This window comes from Salvelinus namaycush, chromosome 24, assembly GCF_016432855.1.
Source record: "Salvelinus namaycush isolate Seneca chromosome 24, SaNama_1.0, whole genome shotgun sequence".
Taxonomy (NCBI): Eukaryota; Metazoa; Chordata; class Actinopteri; order Salmoniformes; family Salmonidae; genus Salvelinus; species Salvelinus namaycush.
The window spans coordinates 10,667,080-10,687,835 of NC_052330.1; the positions used below are offsets into that span (position 1 = coordinate 10,667,080).

Here is a 20,756-nt window from a genome sequence, read left to right on the forward strand (position 1 = left end):
CCCATCAAACCCCATACCATCTCAGAGAAATGATAACTATGCAAAGTGACGGAGACTCTGTATGTTTATAATATCAGAACAGGGTAACAGGGGCTCACGTCTGGATTGGCCCCCTTGCACAGGTCCCGGGCTGGGTAAACTATTAACTAGGCAGCAGTAAATCCACTTAGTAATCACAGGGTTGTTTAAACAACCGCACAAAGTCCAAATCACCAGTGGTAATACTACAGCAGTGTCACAGAGCCAAAGGCCTCAGTCTCACCAGTTACCACCATCAGTATGTCCAGCTTGGTGTTGTTTCTAAGAGAGGTTCTCAGGGAGGTCCCCGGATGGCTGCTGTGGGTTGGGGTCTTCCTGCCTGTCACTCTGCTGTTGATACAGATCATGGTTTACCTGAATTGGAAGCTGAAGGAAGGTAATTTAACTGCACTCTGCTTTGTCTGTCATAACAGCTAACAAATTAGTGATTTTTGACAATATACAATTAGATGAGACAAAAATTGTCAATATCTATAACTTCTTACTTGTCTGTAACATACTACTTGTAGCATATTGCTATAGGACAACTAGCCCGTGTAAACCTGGTATGATTTGACATGCATATTACAGCTGCATTAGCATAGAAAAAGGACTACTTTTTTTTTTTTTTTTTTAAACACAATTTTGAGAACAGTTCACCCTGTCTGAGAGAACCGTAACAGTCATTGGAAAGCTCCTTAGTGTGGAGCTGGCCTGAAGGCTTTGTCACTGGTCATTATTTTCTCAACTTCTTCATTATTGATAGTATTACTGATGGAGCTCTGCCTCTCAGCTGGGCTCAGACCTCACAGCTTTCAAACCCTGCTGGCTGTAGACAGAGAAGATTTGACCACACACACAAAGAGACAGAACGACTATATTCTTTCTTTATCTCAGTAGAGGCAGAGTTGTCTGAAGCACCTTACCCCAGGGACATGGCCTCCAGGCAGCGCAACAGAATCACATCACCCAGGCAGAGACGACGGGCTGGGGGGAGAATGTACACCTAAGAAGGGGAACTGTGGATGGCCCAACGCTGGATATTGCCCTGCTGGGTACAGTACAGCCTTCTGAGAACTAATATGCAAACAGAACAGTGTCACAGTGAGAGTACAGTGGATGGAGATGCTGAATACAAGGACTGAGGACTATACACCACCAGATCATGGATAAAACACGAGCTAAGCCATGGAGTGAAGCAACAACCAATATGGAATTCCAAATTACGGTTAACAAGGTGTTGTAATGCAGAGACAAAGTGCATTTTTATTGCTGCAATTATAGTGTTACCTTTCTAAGAATGGTTCAAGTTATTTTCAGAATATTTCCTTATGGTTGAAAAGGTTAAGAAACTGAGAAGTCCACAATAAGCTTTTGTTAAAGGGATACTTCAGTGTTTTGGTACTGAGGTACTTCCCCAGAGTCAGATTAACTTGTGGATACCATTTTCATGTCTCTGCGTGTAGTTTTAAGGAAGTTGCTAGCATGCTAGCAGATACCCATAGACTTCCCATGTATTGTATTAAAGAATGACATTTTTATGATAACATATTCACTTAGGATCTTACCTGGTGAAGGACAAAAGACTGAACATTGAATGCAACAACCATGTCTCTGTCACTAACAAATACAGTCATGGGTGGTAACTCTACAATTCATTCGAAAGGCACTCTGGAAAATATGCAAATAAGCCTTTACAGTAAGAGGCGGTTTACAGTAGCATTATTAGTACGGTAAATCAAATACAGTAACAGTATTAGATACGGTAAAACTGTTCCTTTTTATTTTACAGTAGCTTATAGGAAACTGGCTGCCAGTAAGTTACTGTCTAAACAACTTTTCTTTTTGTACAGTGCATATTTTCTAGTGTAGTTCCAGTAGTTAGCTACATTGCAAAAGAAGTAATTAACTACTGAAAACACTAACTAGATTTGAATTTAGTTCAACTACCACCAAGCTACTGCAAAATGTAGTTCTAGTTACTAGCTGAACTACATGTAGTTCACTACTCCCTAACACTGGTAAAAAGGAACCAAACTCATCCAATCAGAGAATAACATTTTATTTCAACAGTGTTACACAGAGGGTGGGGTGGCTGTGGGGGAGAAGGGGGAGACAACATTTTAAAGCTGCTAAAAATCTAAGATTATTTGCTATACAAATAGCAAATTGACACCGTCATTGGGTTTGGTGAGGTTGGTCAGATTGCAGAGAGAGCTAAGGACAGACATCTTCTTTATCTACAGGTAAAAGATAAAAATAATGGCAATTTTGTGTATTTCTTGTAGTTGTCAAAAAACCTCTGAAATATTAAAAATATTTAAGAAGGGGCAAAGAAAAAAACACCTCAACATCTAAATCAGTTTACTGATTGACAAAGAAAGTTTAAAAGATAGCAAAAAATATATGTTTCTACAAATATATTTCTGATTATTGATGCCAGAACGTTATGGAAAAGCAAAGGTTTCCAAGCTGCCTAAGTGTTTCATGTTTTAAATTTAAATTTTGTTGTGGTTTTTCTGAGGGAGGTACAGGAAAAGCACCTGCCCTTTAATGGAATGTTTTTGTTATGACTGCATAGAGCAGAACATGTGTTGGCACTGTAGTGCAATGTACAAAATGACACAGTGCTCCGTCCTTTGCTAGTCCCTTGGAAACTCACCCAATTAAATACAATTTGCTGTTCCTCCTTTTTCCCAAAAACAGATAAACATTTGACTCTAAGACCACATGGAACAAGACCAGGCCCAAAGCTAATATACCCACTTAGTCTTAATACCTGTCCACCTGCAACTGCATGAATACAGGAAGATAGATATTGAAATGACTTTCTCATAACATTACCCGTCTGTACATACTAGGAATGTGAATACTACTCAACAATAAAAATGACCACTTGATAAATCCTGTCTGGTTCTAATAATGGCAGAATTTTTTTCTTATTTTTGCAAAAAGCACAAAACAATTGAAACACGCTACAAATGTTAGCTAAGTGGTTTTCTGAGTGATAAAAAAAAGGAACATGTGCAATGAAACACAGGAGTTCAGCCTCGGGGTTGTTCGACAGTCTTCCCACCAGGTTGACTCTCGGTTTGGGAGATGACAGGAGGTTCTCAAACATCCAAGTATGAACTTCACACGCTCTCAGCTCTGCGAAAGAGAAAGAATTGAAGGACTGAATATTCTATTCAACATGAAGGAGTGTTGAGTACCACCAACTGGAGTAATTTTACAGATAAGGTCCAACGTGTCTAGAGATTTAATCAAAATCACCTAAAATAACTTGGTATGGTAATGCAACTGCCTTGCACTGATTAACAGTGCATTATACAGTTGATCATATCTGCAATTTTTTGCTCTTCTAATTTAATTAGGAAGATTTAATCTGCTTCGGCGAAAGTGGCTGAATCGCCTTGAGCTAAAGAGCTAAAGAGCTAATACAGCAGAAATTGGATTCTCATTACATACTAGCCGAATGGGATTAAAAGACACCATGTCCCTAACGCAAACCCAAAACCAGGTAGTACTCCAGCGTCTGCTTCAAAGTCTTTTGATGAGCAAGGCATCTCTCACGTCCTACCAGGTATAGTTCCTTCAGATATATTCACACCCCTCGACTTTTTCCTCATGTTGTTGTGTTACAGCCTGAATTTAAAATGGATTCAATTAACTTTTTTTGTCACCGGCCTACACAATGTCAAAATGGAATTACGTTTTTTCTGAAATGTCTTGAGTCAGTAAGTATTCAGCCCCTTTGTTATGGCAAGCTTAAATAGGTTCAAGAGTAAAGATTTTCTTAGCATGTCACACAAGTTGGATGGACTCACCCTGTGTGCAATAAGTGTTTAACATGATTTGTGAATGACTACCTCATCTCTGTACCCCACACATACAATTATCTGTAAAGACCATCAGTCGACCAGTGCATTCGAAACACAGATTTAACCCCAAAGACCAGGGAGGTTTTCCAATGCCTCACAAAGACAGGCACCATTTGGTAGAGGAGAAAAAAATACAAAAAGCAGACGTGGAATATCCCTTTGAGCATGGTGACATTATTAATTACACTTTGGATGGTGTATCAATACATCCAGTCAATATAAAGATACAGGCATCCTTCCTAACTCAGTTGTCGGAGAGGAAGGAAACTGCTCATTGATTTCACCATGAGAACAATGGTGACTTTAAAACAGTTAGAGTTTAATGGCTGTGATAGGAGAAACTGAGGATGGATCAACAACATTGTAGTTACTCCACAATACTAACCTAATTGACAGAGTGAAAAGAAGGAAGCCTGTACAGAATACAAATATTCCAAAACATGCATCCAGTTTGCAAAAAGGCAATAAAGTAATACTGCAAAACATATGGCAAAGCAATTAACTTTTTGTCCTGAATACAAAGTGTTATGTTAAGGGAAAATCCAATAACACATTACTGAGTACCACTATATTTTCAAGCATAGTGGTGGCTGCATCATGTTATGGGTATGCTTGTGATCGTTAAGAACGGAGGAGTTTTTCAGGATAAAAAACCCATATGGAATGGAGCTAAGCACAGGCACAATCTTACAGGAAAATCTGGTTCAGTCTGCTTTCCACCAGACACTAGGAGCAGGACAATAACCTAAAACATAAGGCCAAATCTACACTGGAGTTGCTTATACCAAGAAGACAGTGAATGTTCCTGAGTGGCTGAGTTACAGTTTTGACTTAAATCTGCTTGAAAATCTATGGCAAGACCTGGAAATGGTTGTCTAGCAATGATCAACAACCGATTTGACAGAGCTTGAAGAATTTTGAAAATAATAAATGGGCAAATGTTGCACAATTCAAGTGGGCAAAGCTCTTAGAGACTTACTCAGAAAAACGCAGCTGTAATCGCTGCCAAAGATCATTCTAAAATGTATTGACTCAGGGGTTGAATACTTTGGTTGAATCAAGTTTTTTTGTCCACTTTGACAGAGTATTTTGTGTAAATAGTAAAAAAAAATAATAATAATCTATTTCATCCCACTTTGTAACACAAAGTCAAGGGGTGTGAATGCTTTCTGAAGGCTCTGTAGGTAGACAAGACAAAAGCACTTGATGATCTGACAAGAGCGACCACAAAATTCTCACTGAAGGGTAAATACGCTGCTACACCAATCAAAGCGTCGTTCTATTCTCAGCAGCCGCTGCAGTCATGCTTATTTCCCCCACAATTCATAACTGGAGAGGATGACAGAACTAACAAGTGGGAAGGGCTGGCTCAGGCCGGAGGTCTATCGGGTCCTCCTCTGAAGTGGTGGAAAAACATTTAGCACATTGTATTGCTGAAGTGCAGAGCAGGCTCTGCATGGAGATGGATTTTAAGCAATAGCTTAACTGTAAACAAGTTCCTGTGCATCTGGCGACTGCCATTACCGGTCTGAGCAAACGACCAATGGACATACCGCTAAATGGGCAGGGTGTAGGCAGAGCAATGAGTTGGTTGGACAGAGTAATACCAAAGTAATCAAGGAATATTATCCACCAAGCACCCCTGAATCGACTATATTTAACAATTGTCTATGAGCCTCTGCCTTGCTGTGGGTACATTTGATCCTATCGTGTGAATCCATTTCTGGCTCCTATTTGATGGGCCCATAGATACTGATTTATGACTGAGGTGTATTCAAGACAATTCTCTGGGCTTGATCCAAGCTTCATGAGACTTCAATGGATTGGAATGGTTCCAACTTCAGGGGTTGACAAGGTCGAGTGACTGTTGAAAGAGCTATTGTGAAGGGCTTTCACGCTAGCAACCTACAGGGAATATTTGTTCTCTTCTCCTCCATTACACCAATTAATTACCATTGTCATTAATCTGCTCTTCCTGTGTGTATGAGGGGTCATCTGTCTGGTGGAGAGTGTGCGTCCACAGTCTGCCAGTACTGTGCATGTTAGAATACAGATAGTAACGTCACGAGGTTAGTAAAGCCGGTGAAACAAAACATTTTGACCAGAAAAAGTGACACATCTGCAGATGTTTGGTTTGCTGACATTTTGTATGAACTTTACAATTCATCCAAAAACAGCTCAGTCATAAGTGCAGACAGAGCAAACGGGGAGTTAAGAGAAAAGATGGAGAACTCAAAGAAAAAGACAAGGAGACAGTCAGTTCCACCCTGTGGGGGACTTATTTCCGGCTGATGCCTGTGATGTGCTGTCGGTTTGGGCTAGAAGGGCCACTGTAGAATCCTAGCAGAGAGGGACTAACCTTTACCACTTAACCCTATAACCCCCCTAATCACCACACCCCTGGGCCTCCTGGTGGCTTCTGTTCCTTACCTGGCGCCTCAGTCCTCGCCCTCCTCTGCCAGCTCTGTCTCTTTGTGGACCACCACCCGAGTCACTGACATGTCAGGGTGCTGCTCTTTGGCTTCCTTTATAGCCTGGGCCAAGGCCTACCCGGGGTGGCAACATGCCACGGCAACAACACACCCAAAAGGAAAGGGAGACGATGGCATTAACGGAAATAAAGAGGAACAAAGGAACAGAAAGAAAACAAACAAAATGGAGGCGCTATGGATACAGATGAAAAATGCAGCAGTGACAACAACAAAAAACAGCAAAACATAAAATGAAGACAAAGGATGGGAGGGGGAATGGAAAGCATGGCTTGGACATCTGCCCATGCTTGTGCCTTTGGGGTTTGGGAAGAACTTCTACTGTGGAAACATATGTTGTCGTGAATTTCGGTGAGTTCTTTAGGGACCTCTTTGTGTGGAGTGTATCGGTCTGCTGTACTCTTTGGCTTAATGACGAGATGAGCTCTCATACGGAGGTAAAAGACTCTTGCCACTTTAAATCAGAGAGCGAGGTCTTTTGACAGGGATCGATGCATCTCTTTCAGCTGAGACATTGATTGAAAACACTTAAGTCCTCTTCTTATTGCCATTTCTAGTCTAAAGGAGCAGACACCAGAGATACTGGGCCACCACATTGAATTCTCATTCTTGCTAAAAATGGCCAATAATATATTCTCTTAGATACACCACTTAACTGAACATATGAGCGCTTGACCTCAGTCAGTAGTATGGTACATTCTCATATCATATTTCCAGAAGTATAAAATGTTGGAATTTCTTTTGACAGAAGTGTAATAAGCCGACATCTTCCATTCAGTAATACAAGCTGTTGTGGTGTACTGTGTAATTGGTCCCACCAGAGGACGTGTCTGATTGGTGTGACTGACTGACGCTCACCTGATCGTGGTCGATGTCCGAGTCTCCGGTGATGACAATGCGCTTCTCGATCCTGGTTTCTGAGAGACCGCCTTTTAATGTCTGCAAACAGCCAGGTGTTCAGGATAAGTGCACAGACATACTGTACGAGTAAAACAACAAATCCTTCAGGCCCAGGTTTCCCAAAAGCATCTTAAGGCTAAGTTCATCGTTAGAACCATTGTAGGAGCATCGTTAAATCTCAGAACTGTTTCCCAAAACCCTCGTTACTAAAGTTGCACTTGAAAATGCTTGTTATTTACCGACTGCCTCAAACCAGAACAGCTAAGTGCCTTGTTAAATGATTTTTTGCCCTTCTGCGCCACTTTAAACATAGAAGATCTCTTCTAAACATATAATCAAGATGTTTATCTCTCTCTCTCTCTCTCTCTCTCTCTGTGGCTGCTGATAACTTCAGAACGAAGTTTACTACAAATACAAAGTTATCAAAGTCTTTGCAATTGTTACAAACAAGCAAAGGGTAAAAATGCTTCAAATTAAAACGGAGATGACTGCATTAAAATATATATACAGTATAGGCTACATAAGGCCTATATCAAGGCAAAGGGTGGCTACTTTGAAGAATCTAAAATATATTTGGATTTGTTTAACCCTTTTTTGGTTATTACATGATTCCATATGTGTTATTTCACAGTTTTGATGTCCTCACTATTATTCTAGAATGTAGAAAAAAGTAAAAATAAAGAATAACCCAGAATGAGTAGGTGTCCAAACTTTTGACTGGTACTGTATTTCAATAATATTGAAAAACATTTCATGTTCAATCAATTGAGTTCTATTTAGCTAATTGTAGGCTACTGTCTGTAATTTTTTCTCAATTTCATGATGTGTAGGCCTAACATGCACAATGTGGCCAATATTTGATTTAGTGCAGAGGATAATCTAAGCATTAGAATAAACTGCCTCAACATATATCTCTAAGAGCTGATCCATCGTCAGTATTGTGAAATAATTATAATGTTAAGGTAAGACTTGAATGGGCAGCAAGGTAGCCTAGCGATTAAGGGCATTGGGCAAGTAACTGAAAGGTTGCTGGTTCGAATCCCCGAGCTGAATAGGTAAACATTTGTCGATATGCCCTTATGTAAGGCACCCTTACATACGGGCACATCGGAGTAGAGGAAAATCTGAATTCTTCAGCAGTCTGCTAGCAACACTGTCCACTGATGTTTGGGGTCTGTTGAAGCCAGGTGCGGCACACAAACTTGGCCTGGGGTTTGGCATCTATGAGTCTGCACCAAGTCACAACAGAGGAATTCTGCCTGGGCTGGGTAGGTGCCAGTCACAGCCCCAAGCATCAACACAACAGACTACAGAGCAGGCTGCTCTACATTTGCACACAGATTACACAGAATAATGCTGCCAGATGGGAATCCAATCCTCCCTGCCACAGAGTCCACAGTCTACATACCATGGTGTTTACACAATAGACCAGGGAGAGCTGGGCTGTTACCTTGCTGATGGATGTGGCTTTGAGGTTACCATGACAAAGTGTGTGGTTGCCATGGCGAAGCGTGCGCTGCCACAGCGAAGTGTGCGGCTGTGAGGTTACCATGGTGACGCGTGGGGTCACTGTGGTGACGTGTAGTTACCTTGGTGATGTGTGTGGTGGTGGTGGTGCACAGTGACTCCGAGGTAATGGTTTGGGCCGTCATGAGAACGCCTGGTTCGCCGTCTCCGCTGCCGTCCAGCTGGAGAACACACACGGAGCCAGTTAGAGCGTCATATCACCCGTCTGAACACTAGCCGTTTAGTGGTAGCGGGCCTACCTGTGCAGCCTCGTACGTGATGGTCTTTGTCTCGGTGTGCACGATGGGAACCTCCTTAGTGGCAATCTCGGTCTTCTGGGCCGCAAACGTGTCTGAGATGGTCACCATCTCGGTCTTCACCACGGGTGGCTGGGGGGGGGGGGGGGGGGGGGTAGGGGGAGAGAGAGTCACGACAGAGACCCACACTTCTCATATACCAAGCCAAGGGCAAAGGCAAACAGAGCACAACCTCTAAAGAAGTAGGAACAGAACTCACGCACGGGCTGCAAATGAACGTTACAAAAATGCACAGAACTATAAACGACAATGCCTTTGGCGTAACCATGCAACCAAGCGCATGCAAGCAAAGTTACCAACTGAAAATGCAAAATGAAGCAAACGAAGCAAATAATAGAGGTTTTTGGAACTCTGATGTAACGGTACAATGCATTTTTGCTTTGATCTTTGCCACAGGCGACCAACAGCACAGCACGATACAGACATGCATTGACTTTCCCACAAATGAACGGCGTGACATTTAAGTAAGTGGTTGGGAGGACGAGTCCTTGAAGACCGTCACGGCAGAGACAAAAACCCAATTAATGCCAGTGACTCATCTCAACCAAGAACTTAACCAAATAAAGACCCAATACAGGCAAGGGGACACACTTCACATGCTGTAACACACACACGCGCGCATTGCACAACAATGCCTCCACTCCTACGCAATTCTCAGCGCCATCTCTGCCAGTGCGTTCACAAACACAGGGACCAGGGCCGACACACACATATGTACAGTGTATATGTATGTATACGTGCTCACAGTATGTATAATGTAAAGTAAAAACAAAACACCAACAGAAACGTGGTGGACTGAGAGGTGGCGATGATTACAGTGAAGTAGTCTGGGGGACAGATCCACAGTAGAGTAGGGCAGAGATTTGGCACAGATGCACAACGGAAGGTGCTGCTTGGGGGATGTTAGACATTACTTCTTACGATTATCACTTATCATTTAACTTCCTTTAGCGAAAATTAGCCCAAGCGACCGCTGTGCAGGTGAAAGGACTTCAGCCTTCCGTTGCTGTGGCGCTCAGGTGCTGAGCGACAGAAGCACGGACAGACAGCGTAGAGAAGCAGCAGGCAGGTACAATATGAAGGTAGGTAGGTAGCTAGGTATGTAGTAGGTAGGTAGGTAGGTGGGTGGTGGTCAGAAGTGCGTAGTATGCAGCAGTAGGCTAGGCGACGGGCCGTGCTCTGCACTACGCAGGTCTGGGAGACGGCAGCCATTAATTTACCTCAGAGCAACAAATAACCTGGGGGAGGCGCTCTGTCTCGGAGTGAGACGCGTCCCCATTGACTCTGGGCTCCTCCTCCTCCTCCTCTTCCAGGGCCACGGGGCCGGGATGGCCCTCAGGGGACTCGGCATGCCCGTTAGGGGCCTCGTCAGGGGTAACCAGGATGTCCTCGGGGCTCTCCTCCGCCACAGGGGCTAGTTGTGGTTCTGTCGCGGAGGTTTCTTCCACTACTGCAGGGACAGGCTGGGCCTTTACCTCGACCACTGGCTCTGGGAATGGTTCTGGTTCTGCAACTGGCTCTTCATTGACTTGCTGTTCCTCCTCCTCTTCTTCTTCCTCGGGCTCTTCTTTGATCTGGTCCACTGAGGCGCTGACGGTGACTTGCGGATGGTACTCCCCCGCCTCCTCCTCCTCCTCCTCCTCCTCACTGTCCGAGGACACGCTCACAGGCCTCTTCTGCTCCTCCTTAACTTCCTCCTTGGGCTTCTTGACCTCAGTCTCCACGGCGACGGGGGTGATCACCTCAGGGGTGGTGGCGGTGACGGAGCCTTTGGGGGCCACCCTGATCTCCTCGACAACTACCGTCTCTTCTATCTCAACCTCTGCTGCCTGCCATGCCGCCTCGCCGGATTTCTGTTTATCATCTGCACTCTACACCAGAGAACAAAAACAACAAACGGGATGGAGAGAGAACAACAAAGACGTAAAAGATGACCACACAACCCAACAAAGAACAACGACACCACCAACTGAAAAAAAGGCAACGCAACGAATATAAGGACGGATGGAAATGGCAACAGATGGAGAACGAGCAGCGTAACAGCAACCAGAAAAAGGAGAGAGAAATAGAGAGATGGATGGCTGGAAGAAGAGATGGCTGAAATGAAAAAGGAGAGATGAGCTGGAAGTTAACTATATGTGTGGGGGAGATGGAGGAGGGGCAGGGGCAGTGTTAGATGGGGGGGGGGAGGAGGACCACCTTGGCGACCGTGTCCACCGTGAGGTCAGGGAGAGACTCCTGTGTTCTGGATGGGGGGCATCTCTGTGGAACGTAAAGGCAACCAACAGGCAGCGGTCACTCACACACATCAGCATGACATCAGGAATCACTACGGTTACCATAGCACTGTACAGGTTCTCCGGGTTAGGAGAGAGAGACTGTCTCTCCCTCACATGCACAAAACATAACCACCTCACTACCCATCTGTAGGAAGGGAACCTTTAACAGTTCTATAGCATATAAACACATTTAGTAACACTGTCCACTCAAATGAGACAGAACACAACAATTCAAAGAAAGAAATGGCAATTGACAGAAGCGTATGAAATGACAAGAAAATATTCATGCCAAAGTTTATGGCCAGCCTTGTTTGCTCTATAATCTCTTACAGCGTGTGTGCAAAATGAGTAAGTCATCTGCATATACTCTATTTGCATTATATTGTGCACTGCCAAGCCAACACAACTAGTCACCATAATAGGTGATACTACTTTGATTGTGTGGTAGTCTGGACTGGTCATGAACTTGGTGTGGCAGAGTTAGAGAGATGCACCATGGGACAATACATTAGTTGTCGCATGGGTAGCGACCTGATGTTTTGTTGTTTTTGATTCATCTGTACTGAGGAGCACCTCGGTAGTGAGTAGAGCTGAGACCAGAGGGCCAGACGCAGTGACTACAGCGCCCTCTGCTGCTCGCCTAGTGGTAGTGCAGCCGGGATCAACTAGACCAGACTCGCAGGCAAATTTACTGAATAAAATGGAGGTCATTTCCTCTTCCAAGCTCTACACAGGTTAGAGAATGACAAAGCAAAGATGTCAGAGTTAGAGGAAGGACAAACATTACTGGAGAGAAGAGAAGAAGAGTCATCACATTCACAAGCTAGTCTACACACACAGTGCAACAAAACAGAAGATATAGAAGTGCCCTTAAAACTATACAGTGGCTGAGTGATCGAGCAGAGTGATTGAGTGCAGTTTTGAGACGGGGGTGGTGGAGGTGTGCGTTCTAGGAATGAGGCAGCACACGTCGGTAACACAGACAACACACACACACACTCGGTTTATCACACAGGTTACACCGACACACAAGTGTACGTGAAAGACAGTACGCACAGAGTTGTGAAATTCAGCAGTGAAAGTTGCAGCTCAAAGAAAGAAAAGCACACTTTGGACAGCTCTAGGAAAGTCACAATAACAGTGGGCAAATAAAACCGCTTACTCTGTGCACCATCAAACATAATAGGCAGGGCAAAACTTGAGCGCAGAAAAACAAAAGAGCGGAAGAACATTGGGTGGTGCAGTCTGACATAACATGCATCTACGGCTCAGGACAGAAATACAAGAGATCAGAGTGCTTAAGATGTGGACAGTCAGCCAGAGAACTAATCCGATCGGAAGCTGACCGTTCATAACAGCAACAGTAACGAGATAAACTCAGCCAGCCATTGGCTGAGGGAGAAGAGGAGCTGGCTCAGCCATTGGCTGACAAAAGAAGAATGGCATTTACAGGCAGATAGAGGAGCCCACAGAGGACCCCGTGTGACAGTTGGGATTATGGGTAATATCATTAAATCCACTTAACAGTCAGAGGGAGGTGCGGGAGAGAGAGAGCAGTGTACTCTAGTGACGTGTAGAGGACTGACAGGTGTTATTCTTAGAGAGTGGTCTACCCATCTGTTCGGGATAGCAGTGTGGGGGGGGGGGGGGGGGGGGGATTGCTGAGTTAGTGGAATTAGGACCACAGAGAGAGAGGGAGGAGGAATGGTGTTGTTTCTACGTCCCAACGGTCACATCATAATACAACATCAAGAGAGGCAGAACCAGGGGAAGGAGGGTGGAGTCAGGGCCTCCCGGCAGGCTAGAGACAGTTCAGAGAGAGGTGGAGACAGGGAGGAGAGTAGAGGAGATGCAGGCAGGCTGGCGGAACAGGAGGACTGACGGTAGGACACGGCTGGACACGTACCCCTTGGGCCTGCAGACGCAGGCTGGTAGCCGGGCTGGCTGTGAGGCGCTTTTCCCACTGACTGGGACGCGGCTCAGGGGTGGCCTCCATAAAACTGCGCTTTAACTCGCTAATGCTAGCCTGATGTTTCAAAACATCCTCCTGAGTCTTATCCAGGTCCTAGTGGTGCCAGCAGGACGCCACACATAGCCATGGTGGGGGGTGAGGAGAGGGGACAACAACAATGGACAACAGCTACATTAGTCTGGAAACCATGACAGTAACAGGATGGACGCCAAGCCTCACTGACTGCCCGTGTATGGCTAGTTTTAGTGTGTGTATGGGTGTACTATTTGTGACCGCATTCAGAATTATAGGCGTTTGTCGCTGTTTCCTACCTCACAGTCGGCTCAAATAAATAAATAAAATACATAATTTTTTGAACATGTGAACTTTCATATGGCTTAATTACAAACTTGTATGGGATCCGTAAATATGAATACAAATATTACAATTATGAGCCTAGTTTGACCAAGGAGACCTAGCTCCAAGTAATGAGGGCATTTCCTTATGAGCCACCAGGAGGCGCTATCACTCCACAGAATGTACAGGCTGGTAGTCGCACCGTTTCTTCACTGTATTTAGTGAGACTAAGAAATAATGGCCACACATCGTCCCAATCGTGACCTCACTCTAACGGATAACGATATCCAATTAAAAGCAGTCCGATTTCAACTCGTTGTGAGCCCTTTTAGAGAATTGGACGATGTAGAAAACATCCACACTGATCAAAGGTTGTGATGAGAGAGAGGCATCAGTGAGGTGAGGCTTTGTCAAGAGTTTAACCCTTTAGTTCAGTAGTAGCCTACAACGTGAAAGACAAAAACATGGAACTGCCAATGGAACCCAATCAGAGGGACCAATTTTGACCATTTAGCTTTAAATGCGTCTCGTAGTCACATTTCGACAGGTGTGAAATTATACATGGCATAAGGCACATGCTGTTGCCATGGTGATAAGTGACAGAGTGTGGCTTCACTTTAAATACATTTACATATTCTTTTTAATTTCCATTCAACATACTCCAGAAGGTTTGAAACACTGTTCTCATTATCTACACTTCATGAGTATATTCCAGGTAATTTCTCCTATCGTGACCTCGGTAAGGGAAGGTCATAATAAAAGTGTAGTTTATTTACGTTTAATAGCGTAAAAAGACATTCTAGTAATTACATGGCATAAGGCATCATGGCAGTTCCACGTTTTGGGGGCAGGTTTAGTTTGTTATTGTACCATTACAAATTCAAAACTCAAATCAAGCCAACCAAAGCAGGAAAATCCCTAAATGGGTTAGGGAAACAATATTAGTCGGATATCACCGGAAAATACTAAATAATATGTTCAAAAATAATAATAATAGGCCGGTAATCAGCGGCCACCCTCACCCCACTAAACACCAAACCCTGTTGGGTCAGACATGCACCCAATCCCCATCCCTCATGCAGAATCATGCATTGGTGTTCAAACACACACAATCACACACACAGAGCCTGAGAGTGAGAGGTAGACTGGAGTAGTCAGCCTGGGACAGGAGCCAAGAGGACACAGGCTTGGGCTTTGATTCCCTTTAGTTAGGCGCCAATAGTCATCATAGTCATACCAACCTCCAACATTAAATTGCTATGTCTGACATATATATTTTCCCCCTGCACTCTCAACTTTCCGCTCTGTGGAATCAAAAAATGAAGACATGAGGCATTTGTGCAAAAATTTAAAAATGAGGAAATAAAATGCAGCCAGAGGTGAGAACCTGTGCAGTCAGGACAGCTCCAGTACAGAGGCTGTGGGGACAGGGCCACAAGCACACTGGACGTCCAGTAGTGGTCAGGGCAGACCAGAACGGACCCTCTCCAAACCACACTTCACCTTAGCTGTGTAGTGATCAACTCTAATACTAAAACGTGGACATAGAGAACACTTAGTCCTCGCAATGTGGAGCTCATTTGGGTGTTAACCCTTAGAATGCTGCTGCTAAGGCAAGCCTATCCTGAACAATGTCCTAAACCGTATTATGTGCAGCTTTGGTGGCGCGTGGTTGGACAGCAGTGTGTTGTACTCCTTTTCCCCCTGGAAATAAAACACACCAAATACATCCCAGATCAGTGGCACCAGCACAAAAAAAAAGATATCAACAACAAAGCATACATTCCTGCAGCAAAAGTCAAACCCAGGCTACAAAATGAGGCGCAGAGAGGATGTGGAAAACCCCAGCTGATTTACAGACAAATACACCATCAAACAACCAATCAAATCAACCTGTTGGGAGGAGTCTGGCTCATCTACTTTCATCTATGAGTGCCAAGGAGAAAAGGACATGTTAGTTTGACACCTGCACTGCCCATATCTCTCTGTATAAATGGTATTATAGATCATCTTAAAAGGTGCAGTACGACGGCAAAGATGGCCGCCGCCCTCACAGACCTCAGTGCCCTCAGTAGGTGTGGCCACCGCCCCTTCGCTAGGCTCCTCCTCTACCTGCATGTAGTGGGAATGGTTTTTGTTGGGAGAAAGAGAAGGTGAAATGGCTGATGGGAAAGGCTGATTCCCAGCAGCACCACATAACGGGGCGATGTCATGTGACTGAGGGAGGAGCAGCCAGGCTCCGCCCACATGAGAGTAAGGCATGAATGAGACGGGGGGGGGGATGCACATGCTGGCCTTGGCTGGGATACTGGGCGACGGTCTGGTCTCGTTTCTGTGTACAGCTGATTTTACCTTGTATTTTCTACCTTGTTTTTTTTTTTTACTGTTTTCAAAAAATTGTGAGAAACTCTGGCATATTAAATGGCGACTAATAACACTGATCAGGACAGGGGCAGGGAGTGAAACACTGCAATAACGTCCTTATAGGCCAGAAGTAGCTTGATAACAGACATATACTGAACATATTCACACATCTAGCGGTTTATCAACATTTCCAGCCAAACGTATGATGACAGGAATTTATCATTTTACAACACTAAAAAGTTGTACACGGTATCCTTTTCCTCTTATTCATTTAACGAAAAGGATTCATGACAGAGCAGCCAATACCAGTACAATATGATTTCTAATTTAAGATCTCTGGAGATTGGCGAAAGATTACAATTCAATTTGGTCATTTTACACAGAAAATCAAAGGGTTTGGAGAAGGAAAACGGAGAGAGAAACATAACAGGGAGGGAGTGCAGAACACGGAGGTGAGGTAGTGACATGGTGCCACTTAAGGCCCCTACACACCCTACGCAAACAAAGTGACAGAGCGTCGTATACGACTCGTTCCAAAATTTGACACGCACAAAATAGTGTGTAGAAGTACGTAGAGAACGACGCGCCGTCGCTGCGTTGGCGTAAAGTGTCGTAGCGGTCTTTAGGCAGCAGGGTCACACAGCTGGTCACACAGCTCTTCCTGCAGCAGGGAAGTGTGTGTGTCAGTGTTTTTGTCTGAGCAGAGCCTGGCCACGGGGGCGGGTGCCTTGGGCTCCAGATAGCACAGCGACAAGGCCAGGGGCAGGGCCAGGAGCAAGGCCAGAGCCAGGGACTGGGAGGCAGACAGCAGCACAGCCAAGATGAACATGAAGGAGGGCACCAGGGAGGTGGAGGAGAGGGGCAGGAAGCGCTGCAACCCCACGGGGACCAAGCAGGCAGCACAGTCCTGGGGCAGACTGGGAAAGCAGAGGTAGCCGTCCTCATCCAGCAAAGAGAAGGGAAGGAAGCCCAGGCGCAGGCCCGTCAACATGCCCAGCAGGGAGAAGCCCAGCCTGGATTGAGCGGCAGCCTTGGCCTGGGCAGGTGACCCTTCCTGGGGCTCTGAGCTACATGCCAGGGGGGAGGGGGGAGGAGAGGCCTCTAGAGGCTGGTGATGGTACTGCTCTGCTGCAGCCAAGCTGTCTGCATGCTGCTGCTGGGTACAATCAGGGTCCCAGATACCCGGGTAGTCCCTGTCCCCGTCCTCCGAGATGTCGGACAGAACGTCCAGCTCAGAGATGGTGTCCAGGGTGGGGGGGAGGGATGAGATTGAGGAGGAGGAGGAGAAGGACAGGGGGAACATGAAGATAGACTGCACAGTGAGGGACCATCGTTTCCCCGCCGCAGAGAGATAAAGAGAGCAGTCCACATGTAGACACCATGCAGGGAGGGGCGAGTAGGGGAAACGCAAGCAAAATCACAACCCATAAAATAAAATAAATGTGTGTGAGAAATTATAAAACAGTAACAGGATAGAGTGCACAGGAAAAGAGAGGAGAGGGGGAGAGAGAGAAACACACTATTAGTCAGTGAGACATGTCAAGTCAGGGGTGCAGCAGAGTGACACGGGTGCAGACGAGAGGTCACAGAGAGGGGGCAGTGGGAAAAGGTCAGGGGTCAAAGGTCAGGGGGTGCTGGGGGTGGGGTGTGAGGGAGGTCAGTCACATTCTACAACTGTACAACAGGATTAGAGCTGGCATCATTAGTGGACAGAGACGCAGACTGAAGTCAGAAGAGATAACGGGGGGGAAGAAACTCAAAAACAAGGTGTTTGAGATCGAGTTAGAGCACCGTCGTACTCTGGTTGTTCTCATTCGAACAACAAATTCAAAACTCAATTACTTTTGAGCTCTGTCCTCTTAACAACATGTTCACTTCCAGATAAATCCCTGAGAACCATACATCTACCCTGCCATGGCAGGACAACATCTGCCGGACAAAAATCCAGTTAGTGGAGTCTCGATTAATAATCACAATGGCAAAGGGGGAGGGGGGGGTCCCATGGTCCTATCGGGATACATTACCCCTAGTACAACTAAGACAGTGTGCCCAATGAACTGGGCTTTATTGCAGAAGAGATGAGCCTCTGAATTCTTTGCGCTCAGTGCCACAGGTTACATAACGAACTGAATACATGGCTTTCATGGCCAACTCACTGTAAGACTGAATAAGATCCTTTATACAGCTACCAAATGTCAAGCCAGTCTTAAACTCTTCGAATAGGAACTAGCAGGGGCACGGAGCAGACAGTTCAGAATGGCATCCTATAGCTCCAGCTAATTCAATTAAACTATACACTGCTACAGCGGCTGTTGTATGACTACTAGGCTGAATGAGGGGGTTTGTTCAGTAGATTTGTCAAAACGCAAAGAAACACATTACACAGTAGATCTTTTGAGGAGGGGCGGGGAACGTGACAAAACCAAATATACAAAGATTAAGTCACTATACTGGTTGGTTTACATACAATCTAACGAACAGAACAATAGGCTAGTTATTCTAAGCTAGACAGTAGACATACAATGAATTGAGTTCCCCTGTAGTGAAACCTTGGGGGCATTTCTTTGAGACAAATGAGATTAGGAACAGACAGACAATTCATTCCCGAGCCAACAACAGGATGTTTCATTCTACCTAGAAAGAGAAGAGACTGAGTGAGAACATCGCCCTGCCTCCTCTCTCACCTTGGAATCAGAGGAGAGTTCCAGGCCAGGCTCCCTGCCGTTCTCCCCAGAGGTGGGGGCTGACTCGTGGGCCTCAGTCACGTTAATCACTGGAGCTAGAGGGGCACAGAGGATACAACACACACAGCTTTATATAACAATTATATTCTCCATTCATTTACGCATACTTCCGAATGATATTCAGTTCAGCACATCAATTCTAATGTGAACTTGTGCTAAAAATAAAATCGACAGTCACATATCACAATATCATTATCATTTTTTGTTAGGTAGCGTTAGCTAGCACTAGTTGGCTAAACCTGCTCAAACTCTGGTATTTTTCATCCTATAGCTTGTTCTACATCTATAAAAAATAAATAAAGACCCAACATGTTTTCAGCCCTTTTTTTATCCAAGACTAATGAAAACTAATTTTCTCATGCTCTCTCGCCTCTCTGCAGCCGACATACGCTGAGCAATATGTTTGGAACATCAATAGCTATTTGATACTGCGATTGCAATACAATCGCAGTATCAAATCGCAATACATGTAGAATCGTGAGAATCACAATACATATCATGAGGTCCCTGGCAATTCCCAGTCCTAAAGTCAACGCCTGGCCAGCAGAGGGCACTCTAACCACAGAGCACAGTTTAATCTGGTTCATATGAAAGATTATTTTACCCTGCCTTTTGTGGAGGAGAGAAGACCATGATTGCACAGATTCATAGTACATACCAGACATGGCTACTTGTTTTGGTATAGTATAGGCCTACTTCCAATAGCTATTCAGATGAAAAGAGCTCAGAGAAAAATGACACAGCATCAGTTCTTTGGTTAAATGCAAGATCTATGTGAAACTACAGTAATTGACATGTCATGAATAGCAGTAGTGTACAGTAGTGGATTTAGCAGTGCCAACACACACACACACACACACACACACACACACACACACACACACACACACACACACACACACACACACACACACACACACACACACACACACACACACACACACACACACACACACACACACACACACACACACACACGCAGACCAGACCGAGTGGTCCGTTCATGGATTCTTGAGGTTTAGTTGTGAGGGTTTGATATGGAGGCGGTGTGATATGGAACCTGTTATCATCTGTAACTGACGTGCCACCCACAGCACAGCCGCCACTCCCTGTATTGTTGTGCCATATGTTGGGGGAAGAGAGAATAATTGATCCAGAAACCAGAACCAAATTCTCCTCAGCTAGCGCCATCTCGTTCAGAATCCCAGTCCCGGTCCCATACCAGCTGTGACTCTCTCTAAAGCTCTGGGGGCTTACTGGGTCTGGGGGCCCTAATCAGGGGCCAGATCTTTGTCTCATTCAGAGCACAGAGAAGACTCCACAGCTGGCCAGACGGAGAACAAATGGTTCCCGCCGTCTCTTCTCTTGATAGCCTCCACTACGGAGGAGCTAGAGGGAATTAATAGTATAGAGCATTGACGATGAACGATCAAGAGGCTCCTCAGAGAGGACCTACATACAGGAGTGGAAAGGAGGGAAGGAAGCAAAGAAAGGAGATTCCAGAGCAGGCCAGGTTAGCCCACAGCTGGACTGAGTAGAGTAGAGTAATGAATGGCCCTGGTGCACTCAGGGTATTTGGGATATTTGATTTAGTTATCCTAGTACCTTCAGATCTAAAAGCTAGACAGAGGGAGAAAGAGTGGCAAAAGCCCTCGTCTCATCCAATCGTTGTAGGCTACTCACGGCAACGTAGAGTATTGAGTAACCAACATTCATTTGGCGATTCCTGTTTGTCGAGCTAGTACTCTCCTCCTAGATTTGTGCTGATGTAGTGGGAAGCAAAATGCCGATGGGTCAATATTACACGCTAATCTTTCGGTCACAGGAAACCACCGTACATGTTCAAGCTTAGATTCCCGGGTTTAATTACTACAACGCTTTCAGCTACAGCATCACCTGCATTAAAATCTTCACGGCAGCCTGCTTGCAGGCTACAGTCCAGTACTACTG

General features: G+C 45.0%; 1 protein-coding gene and 1 long non-coding RNA gene across 7 annotated transcripts in view; one reads left to right on the top strand and one right to left on the bottom strand.

Annotated features, from left to right (window-relative positions):
• Positions 1 to 214: 214 nt before the first annotated feature.
• LOC120019695 lies at positions 215 to 2,922 on the top strand. Its single transcript, XR_005472350.1, has 2 exons — positions 215 to 415; positions 916 to 2,922. It is a non-coding gene; the product is annotated as an uncharacterized LOC120019695 (long non-coding RNA).
• The window catches only part of LOC120019693 (protein 4.1-like), a 97,815-nt gene continuing 79,123 nt past the window's right edge, over positions 2,065 to 20,756 (bottom strand). Inside the window, exons 12-22 of one of the 6 annotated variants that reach the window (XM_038963083.1) lie at positions 18,747 to 18,841; positions 15,757 to 15,810; positions 15,592 to 15,624; positions 13,297 to 13,455; positions 11,311 to 11,373; positions 10,332 to 10,982; positions 9,055 to 9,183; positions 8,878 to 8,976; positions 7,247 to 7,327; positions 6,330 to 6,445; positions 2,065 to 3,168 (exon numbers count right to left, since the gene is read on the bottom strand). In XM_038963083.1, coding sequence (XP_038819011.1) covers positions 6,338 to 6,445; positions 7,247 to 7,327; positions 8,878 to 8,976; positions 9,055 to 9,183; positions 10,332 to 10,982; positions 11,311 to 11,373; positions 13,297 to 13,455; positions 15,592 to 15,624; positions 15,757 to 15,810; positions 18,747 to 18,841 — 1,472 coding nt within the window. In that variant the 3' untranslated portion in view covers positions 2,065 to 3,168; positions 6,330 to 6,337. Of the gene's footprint in view, positions 3,169 to 6,329; positions 6,446 to 7,246; positions 7,328 to 8,877; positions 8,977 to 9,054; positions 9,184 to 10,331; positions 10,983 to 11,310; positions 11,374 to 13,296; positions 13,456 to 14,939; positions 15,003 to 15,591; positions 15,625 to 15,756; positions 15,811 to 18,746; positions 18,842 to 20,756 lie in introns of all 6 variants that reach the window. The other 5 variants (XM_038963084.1, XM_038963085.1, XM_038963088.1 and 2 more) reach the window with 5 other exon arrangements.